The sequence below is a fragment of the Xyrauchen texanus genome, chromosome 45 (genome assembly GCF_025860055.1).
Source record: "Xyrauchen texanus isolate HMW12.3.18 chromosome 45, RBS_HiC_50CHRs, whole genome shotgun sequence".
NCBI classification, from domain to species: Eukaryota; Metazoa; Chordata; class Actinopteri; order Cypriniformes; family Catostomidae; genus Xyrauchen; species Xyrauchen texanus.
Genome location: NC_068320.1, coordinates 26,935,931 through 26,945,572, shown reverse-complemented (window position 1 = coordinate 26,945,572; position 9,642 = coordinate 26,935,931). Strand labels below are relative to the sequence as shown.

Sequence of the window (9,642 nt, the reverse complement as noted above, 5' to 3'; positions counted from 1 at the left end):
GATAGTCTTTAACTTTTGATGACTTCCAGATGAAAATGTCCACACACACACACACACACACACACACACACACACACACACACACACACACACACACACACACACTGAATTCCTCTCTGTCAAAGAGGACAAACGGAATGTATGCTTGAGGAAAAAGGACAACAGTTGAGAAATTATGGTGCCCGACCTCTCTCTCTCTCTCTCTCTCTCTCTCTCTCTCTCTCTGCTCTGTCTCTTTCTCTCTCTCTCTTCTCTCTCTGTCTCTCTCTCTCTCTCTCTCTCTCTGTCTCTCTCTCTCTCTGTGGAGCCACTGTGTATTTACTGCAGTGCTGAGAAACATTGAGAGAAGAGGAGAAACCATCATGACGGTCCTCAGGATTCTGTCTCTCTCCGCTCTGATGTGTCACATGTCCACCTCCACATCCCACTATTTCAGAAAAGGTAAGACACAATTTGACGGCTCCATCCGGAGACACTGAGGTGAGGTGACTGGACTAGTAATCTATAGAGTTTCATAGTTCATAGTTCAAGTCCTTTTGACATTTAATCAGGTGCAGGATATGAATAATATCTATAATTATATTTTCACTAGCTAAAATGCTAATTCTTAATATCAGTACTGGAAATACAAGTAAAAATGCAGATTTTTGATTAGTAATATATGAATTCTTAATTGAAAAATGTACTATTGTATTTTTACTAGTAAAATTTCAGAGGGGCAGTGGTGGCTCAGTGGTTAAGGCTCTGGGTTACTGACCAGAAGGTTAGGGGTTCAAGCCCCAACACCACCAAGACACCACTGTTGGGCCCTTGAGCAAGGCCCTTGAACTAATCTGCTCCAGGGACGCTGTATCATGGCTGACTCTGATATGTGAAAAAAAAAATTATTTCACCATGTATATGCAGAAATGTATGTATAATGTGTGACAATTGATCAATTTATTTTATTATATCCTCACCTGATATCAATGATTGAGCATGCTAGCCAACCTCTAATTTGTGGTTGAGCATTCAACTCACATTTTGTAAGGTGCTGCATCCACTACATTCTTCATTATTTACATTTGTTTTTTAACTCCGCCCCTTCCGATATGTACGGCAAGCCACGTGCATGAAGTGCGCAACATTCCACGCTCCGTTTTGACCTTTGAAAAAGTGCATCATCCAGCTACTTAAAGTAGACTTCAATGTTTGTTTATATGCTGGTGCTTGAGGGAATGGACTATACAATAGGACACAGATGATGCAATATTTGGAAAAGTTTCGTTTACAGAAGAACAAACACAGCAGATGTGATGGATGAGTTTGTGCTTGTGTCATCCAGTTGTTTGTGGGAGTTTAAGTGCTAATCGTTTAAGATTGTTGACCTTGTGCTTTCGGGAAACAACAGCAGCTCAACTTCAAGATGACTGGGCCGATAAAGATGCATGTTGTGACCGCTGTGCCAGTGGGGGACTCATCCATCCAGGGCACAAAGCCAGCGTGGTCCGCCTCGGAGAGTCAAAAGTTCAGAACAGGACGGGGATGGAGTGGAATTAAAACAGCTGTAACAAGCTTGTTGTTTTGCAAACAGAAATGTTCAATAACTCAAAAGCTTGTTGGACGTTCCCCTCCGAGTGGTCTAGAAACCGCAGCAGCCGACGAGAATCTACTTCATGAGTCCTTTAACCAAAACGAAGGCAAATTGTCCTTAGAAAAACAGTTGGGTGAATATTATGGTGCGGTGATATCCCACAAGTCTGCTTATCATTTCCATGGCAGTGCAGCGGGTGTTCGGTTGCATACTGCTGTAGGCTTTGGCTCAGTGAAAGAACAGACTGTTTTTATGAGGTTTAAAGGTGTTTTAGAGGAGAAGGATCATGTGTGTAAAGGCGGCCGATTGGTCAAAACAGCTGTGGAATGTCTGTGAAGTTGGCGACGTACCGAGCAGATCACTTTTTGTTTTTTATTTTTTTTCTCCCCAATATGGAATGCCCAATTCCCAATGCGCTTTAAGTCCTCATGGTGGCATTGTGACTCAAATGCCTCAATCCGGGTTGCAGAGGACGAATCTCAGTTGCCGCCGCGTCTGCGACCGTCAATCCCCGCATCTTATCACGTGACTTGTTGAGCGTTACCGCGGAGACATAGGAGACGTGTGGAGGCTTCATTCTATTCCCCGCGGCATCCATGCACAACTCACCACGCGCCCCACCGAGAGCGAGAACCACATCATAGTGACCACAAGGAGGTTACCCCATGTGACTCTACCCTCCCTAGCAACCGGCCCAATTTGGTTGCATAGAAAGCCTGACTGGAGTCACTCAGCACGACATAAGCAGAATGTGCTCTTTTCCATGCATTTCAGTGAATGAGGACTGATGCTGTTGAGTTCAAAAATGACAAAGAAGCACCCTAGAAGTACCATTAAAGGGTTATTCCATCCCAAACATACCAAATTTAAAAAATATCCAAGGCTGAAATAATGATGAAGCCAAAATATAAAATGTCATGGATCAATATTAATAAGAGTAATCCATTATTTTATAAAGGGGGGTTAAAAATGATAATTGCCACCTATGACATTGGAGCAAAACTACCTTTTGTACACAAAGATAGGTAGGTCTATGTGACAGGGCGGAGGGCGGGGCCAGGTCGTGATTATACAAACCCGGTCCCTTATCAGGCTAATTAAGCCTCCTAGAGGGATAAAGGCCGATTGCGGATGGTGGTGTGATGAGAGAGAGATCGTTTACGGACATGTCCATCATGTGTGTGTTTGTCTTTTAAGTTAATCATTAAAATATTATGTATGTCGTCAAGCCAGTTCTTGCCGCCTCCTTTCCATTGAACTGCTTTACACTGGTGCCGAAACCCAGGAAGGAGGAGGGATGTGCCGTAGTAGAGTTCTCGCCACTACCATCCACCCCAACGGAGCAGCCGTGGACATCTGCCGGGGACGAGGAGCCCGACCGCCTGGAAGCGGAGGAATGGCCACCCACCGCGAGGGGAGAAGGGGCTCCTAACCGACCGCCTGGAAGCGGAGGAATGGCCACCCACCGCGAGGGGAGAAGGGGCTCCTAACCGACCGCCTGGAGCAGTCAGGGCCGCTGCCAGGGGCGGAGGAGTCCCCTACCGGCCGCTGAAACGCGGCGGGGTCGGGCTCGCTGCTGTTCTCCGAGAACGCGGCGGGCGTTCCGTCCACCGGGGCTGGAGGACTGCCTCCGATCCGCCCAGAGAGGCGCGGCTGTCGTCCGATAGAGGGTGGAGGAGTGGCCGAGAAACAAGCTACGGCGTATCGGAGAACTGGCGAGTAAGTGTTTCTTTTTTTCATCTCTCTCTCCTCTCTCTCTCACTGCCGCTCCATGTTGGCCTTTTCCCTCTCTTTTCAATTTTACAGTGTTTTTTTGGGGGGTACTACACTGTTACTGGAAGTTACATGTGGTTCTTCAATTTGGTTTGTCCCATACATAGCTAATGCATTGCTTTGGATCTTTAAACACTTTAAAGGTGTATATGTGTACTTCAAACACATATACATTTCTCCATTTCCCAGCTGGCATCATTGCAGCACGTCTTACACCTACACGTTGGATGCACGCACCTTTTCCTATAGTATTCCTGCAAGCGTATATGTTGAAGCATCATGTCAGAGATGCAGCTCTATCAGATCGATGTCTACAAGCAGCAGACGGCACCACAGGCCTGACACGCAGATGTTAAACGCAGCCATCTTAAAGCGGCAGGCGCCTCCCTGTCAGTCAAACGCTATCATGCCCAGCAGCCTGCCAATCAAACGCAGATGTGCAGCTGTTCAACTGAGCTTCTACAGGCTGCCCTTTACTGGAAATACTGAAAAAAATATTAGATGCATAATTCAAACATTCACAGTTTAGGTTGAAATAAGTATGTGAACCCCTAGTTTAATGACATCAACCAAAGCAAATTAGAGTCAGGTGTTGGCAAACCTGACATCCAATTAATGAAACGAGATTGGAGGTATTTTTTTACCAAACACATCAGGTCATGCAAAATGCCATTGGTTCTCATGTGACTTGTTACCAAACATCATTGGTGTAAAACCTGATGGGACACATATAAAGGCACTATAGTAATGTTTTATCACAAGCACCAATGACATTTCAGATCAAAACGTTACCCATGAATTCTCTCTGTCCTTCAGCTCTGTACCCGTCAGCCTTCAGAGTGAAGCGAGGGACGCCAGCTCTGCTCAACCCCTCGTTTCAGAAATCCGTGGAGGATGCCAACCTTCTCTATGAGGTACATCTGGTGTTATTGGTCAACACTGTATGTTTTACAGCTGTTAACTTGTAGAAGAAAAATCCCAAATGAGATCTCTTTAATATTTCAGTTGTTTCTCCTAGACAGCATCGAGATCAACTGGAGAGCAAATCAAAGTGTGTAACTTATTCAGTGTTAAAATACTTTCTTTTAGACAACTGTAAGTAAGCCGTTTGTATGCTCATATTGTCTCTGTGGCGCTATAACAAATTCCTCGACCAATGGCGTGAGTTGTGGGCGGGACTATCTACTCGTTTGGTCAATGGCAGATGAGGGATGTATTCGGAAGGCTGTTTGAAAACAATGTTTATTTTTGCAATTGAATGTAAACGCGCCGTCTCGAACTGTGCTCAGATTTGTGTTTATTTCTCCTAAGCAGTTTTAAAAGAAACATTTGAGACAAAGTTGATACTTAAACGGATTATAACGGAGTCTCCTGAGCGATGAAAGAGCAACATCTGAGCAATAAAACTTTCCATCTGTGTAGTTGTGCTGTTGTGTTTAGCTGGTGAGTTTAATGTTGTTTTCAGTATCTTCACATGAAGGAAACAATAAATATTTCACCTCTTAGCTCAGTGTTATCATCTAACAAAACTTCATATCTGCACTTGAGTTTGAGTTATTGAGTTCTGCAGAGCTCCACTATCTCCCCAGCTGTCAGATCCATCAACTGCTCCAAACCGGAATAAACAAGATCTCCATTTAGATTCAATCTAAACAACAAACCAAAATATTAATATTCCAGTAGTGTACTGCTGTGAGACAGCAAACATGGTACACAACACACACTAATCTAACTCTAGGCAGATCTACACAGATTAATCAAGTGATATTTGGTGGGGCTGGATGTCGATACAGATTCGATTTGGATTCATTTAAGTATATTTCAGTTATTATATGCATTTTGCTTGCATATGAAAGTAATTACAGTCAGGCAGGGCTGAACTGGGAAGAGAAATTGGCCCGGGATTTTACATGGCAACTGGCCATGTGTACTTTTAGTCTAATACTTTATTTTAATTATTCATATAATTATACATATTATATAGTCTGCACCCATCTACTGAGGTACTTCAACTTGGGAATTAACATTACTTGCGTTTGAACATCATATTTACGGGCAAATTGGCATCATTTTTTTTTAGACATTTCCGTTGAAGCAAAGAATTGTGGGTTGTGAGTGTCCATGAAGGATACAGCTCTGAATTCCCATGAAAGAAGGTCATAATCGAAAGCTGAAACGAGACACCCTTGATGACGTATGTGGCCGATAAATGCAACCTACGGAGGACGCAGCCTTCCAAACGAGACACCGCCAATCCTGTCTCTGAGCTTTCCAGACAGTTCCTTTGACCTCATGGCTTGGTTTTTGCTCTGTGCATTTTCAGCTGTGTGCCTTTCCACATCAATTGAATTTGCCACAGGTGGACTCCAATCAAAGTGTAGAAACATTTCAAAGATGATCCAGAGAATCGGGATGCACCTGAGCTATTTGAAGTGTCATAGCAAAGGGTCTGAAAACTTATGTCAATGTGATATTTCAGTTTTTTTTATTTTTAATATATTTGCAAAGTTATCAAAAATCTGGGGTTTGCTTTGTCATCATGGGGTGTGGCGTGTAGATTAATGTGAAAAAATAAATAATTTAAAGCATTTTAGCATAAGGCTGCAACATAACATGTGAACAAAATGAAGGGGTCTGAATACTTTCTGAATGCACTGTATAGATAGACAGACAGAGATACGGATGGATGGAGAGAGAGAGAGACAGACAGATGGACAGAGAGATTGATGGATGGATGGACGGATGGATGGAGAGAGACAGACAGACGGACAGAGAGATTGATGGATGGATGGACGGATGGATGGAGAGAGAGAGAGACAGACAGACGGACAGAGAGATGGATGGATGGATGGATGGATGGAGGATGAACAGACAGACAGACAGACAGACCAACAGAGATACGGATGGATGGACATTGATGGACGGATAGCTGGATGGAGAGAGAGACAGGCGGACAGAGAGATGGATGGATGGATGGATGGACGGATGGATGGATGGATGGAGGATGGACAGACAGACCAACAGAAATACGGATGGATAGACATATGGATGGATGGATGGACGGACGGATGGATGGAGAGAGGCAGACAGACGGACGGATTGATGGACGAACGGATTGAGGATGGATGGACGGATGGTGGATGGATATGTAGATAAGTAGATAGATAGACAGACAGACGGACAGACCAACAGAGATACGGATGGATGGACATGGATGGACGGATGTATGGATGGATGGAGAGAGAGACAGACGGACAGAGAGATGGATGGACGGACAGAGAGATGGATGGATGGATGGATGGACGGATGGACAGACAGACAGACCAACAGAAATATGGATGGACGGATGGACGAACGGACGGACGGATGGATGGAGAGAAGCAGACAGACGGACGGATTGATGGACGAACGGATTGAGGATGGACGGATGGTGGATGGATATGTAGATAAGTAGATAGACAGACAGACAGAGGGACAGTCCAACAGAGAGACGGATGGATGGATGGGTAGACGGACAGTCCAACAGAGAGATGGACGGATGGATGGATGGATGGATGGAGAGAGAGAGAGACAGATGGACAGAGAGACGGTTGGATGGGTGGATAGATGGAGAGAGAGAGTCAGACAGACAGACAGATGGACAGAGAGACGGATGGATGGTTGGATGGATGGACAGATGGGTGGATGGATGGATGGATGGATGGATGGATGGATGGGTGGATGGGTGGGTGGATGGGTGGATGGATGGATGGATGGATGGGTGGATGGATGGATGGATGGATGGATGGATGGATGGATGGGTGGATGGGTGGATGGATGGATGGGTGGGTGGATGGATGGGTGGATGGGTGGATGAGTTTCTTGAGGAAAGTACATAATAATAATAATAACAACTGCATATCAGACTGAAATGTGGCAAAATGTAAAATTTAGCATTATGGTAAAAATGATTTAAAACCAAGTTTTTTTTTTATTGTTGTTGTTGTTGTTGATTCTTTACATTTACTTTCAAGTTCTGAATAAAGAGACAAATATATTTGTAAGTGTATATATAATTCACTGGGTTATCCAGAAATACAGCAGGCAATACAAAACTGAATATATGCTTAATAAACAGACAACATGTAAGGTCACGTAAACAACGTTTCTTTATTAAGGGTAAGTTCATAAATGGTTTGGTAACACTTTGGTTAACATTGTTAGTTCATGATACATAATGAATTAAATAATGAACAACACATGTTAGTTCATAATGCATTAACTGATGTTAACATATGCAACGTTTGATGTGAATGTATTACACGCTGAAAATAACAGTAACCAAGTTTAATAAATGTAGTAAAAGTATTGTTCATTGTTAGTTGGTGTTAACTTAAGATGTTGAAACCTTGTTGTAAAATGTTAACTAATATATTAACCAGTTTTTATTGATTTCCCAAAAACAAATGACTCCTATTGTGATATAAGATTTTGGCCATATCACCTACCCCTACTCAGCCCTAAATATTTCTCCGTTTTGATGCATAACTGATGCACATTTAAAATGTGTTTGCAGTAATGCATTTACAATGGAACTCTATGGGCAAGACATTACAAGGGTTTAAACGCGCATTAAGAGTTATATTGCATTAAAATAGATTTCATTTCTTGCTTAATTTGTTTTGGTGTCTTTCAGGTGTTGTTATCAGGAGCGTTCATGGACTCTGCGCGAGGAACGCTTCAGATATCTGATGAGGAGCTGGCATCTGTGAGGAAGCTGGATGTTCTTGAGGTTCTGTGTGAAGACGTTCTGCCCAGAACTCTCTCTGAGATCCAGCGGCTCAGTTTTCACCTGGCACAGCACCGTGGAGCGCTGCGGATGGAGGACTTTGAGCGGACAGTCCTTACAATGGTGTTCACTGCACAACAACTGCAACATGCCAGCCCCGGGCAACAGAGGGAACTGTGGGCAAACAGCCTCTTGCAGCTCTATAAAGCCATTAAAGGAGACCTGCTGTCGGAGTGAAGGACAAAATACTAGACACTGAGAGGAGTGTCTCATATAAACACCTCAACTGGTGCATCGCTGGTCTGTTCTGTATGGTCATGAGAAGAGGCAAAACACAATGCTAAATGCAAATAACATGCAAGTCCCATATTGTATTGTTGTTGATGTCTGTGCATCCTTTCATAGTCCCCTAAACATCACTTACTAGAAGCTTTTTGTTTACTTTGTTATGATGAACAGTTTTGGATCTGTATGGAGTCCAGAAGTACTGCAGCTGTGGACTTCTGTACCTCCTGTGTTCTGAATAAATATGTCGTGCGTCTTTGCATAAGTTCACCTTCACAGTGACAAATCACTTTCTTTGCATAAAATCTGTTATACGTCAACACCGCAGGCAAATATGATGGCACATTATTGGAGAATGAGCTCTAGTGTCCTTGTAAGGTTTCACATTTTCCTTGACATAATGCATCTGCATACATAGTCATTATCACGTCCTTGAGCATGTTTTCATGACACTTTCACCTGTCAAAATGTGTTCCTCCGCTCTGTAATGTTCGTGACTGACTCTTAAGAGGCTTTTGGAGAGACAATATAGCCGCCAGCAAGTATAACTGAACATAAAGTGAAAACTTCACAGCTTTTTACCACGTTCAAAGAGCAGCCCTACAAATGACAATATAGATTACTGAAGTTTTCATTGCAACAGTATATTATTGAAGACATCAGGCAGTTTCGACAGCTGCCATCTCCAGAATTAAAACTGCTCAATGATTGACTTGAATGAACAAAAATAAAATATGAGCAAAATTCTGTGATGCTCAGGAATGATTGTGCACTTGTGGGTCTATAATGCCATCTACAGGCTACAGATATAATAACAGCTGTAGATAACAGGTTGAGCAGCTAAAGTTACTAATAAACTCGTTTTAGATGTGGTTATAATACAAAACGTTGTTGCAATGTAATGTAAGCAAAGAGGTAATCAGTTACATGTGTGTTATAAGACTAAGTCAAGTTTCACAAGTATTTATTTGATGGATTTGTGTAAAGAAATTCAGCTTTTCACTGAAAAACAAATGTGATGTTATTACATGTTTAGATAGATAGATCGGCACCTCAGCATTATAAATTTTTTGTAATTACACATATTAAACATTACACAGCAGGAAATGTATAACAGTTCTAATTAAAAAGTGCCAAAAGAAATACAAATAAGTTTCATTGTAATCATTGCAACACCAAACAAAACAAAATAAATACACCGTTTATGCGTTTTCGCCCCATGAGTGAATTTTTTATCAGGCGC

At 42.7% G+C, this 9,642-nt stretch overlaps 1 protein-coding gene across 1 annotated transcript; it reads left to right on the top strand.

The window, feature by feature from the left end:
- Positions 1 to 256: 256 nt before the first annotated feature.
- LOC127637369 (protein FAM180A) lies at positions 257 to 9,593 on the top strand. Its single transcript, XM_052118391.1, has 3 exons — positions 257 to 441; positions 4,163 to 4,260; positions 8,022 to 9,593. The coding sequence occupies exons 1-3, from the start codon at positions 363 to 365 to the stop codon at positions 8,349 to 8,351; spliced, it is 507 nt and encodes a 168-aa protein (XP_051974351.1). The 5' UTR covers positions 257 to 362; the 3' UTR covers positions 8,352 to 9,593.
- The last annotated feature ends 49 nt before the right edge of the window (positions 9,594 to 9,642 follow it).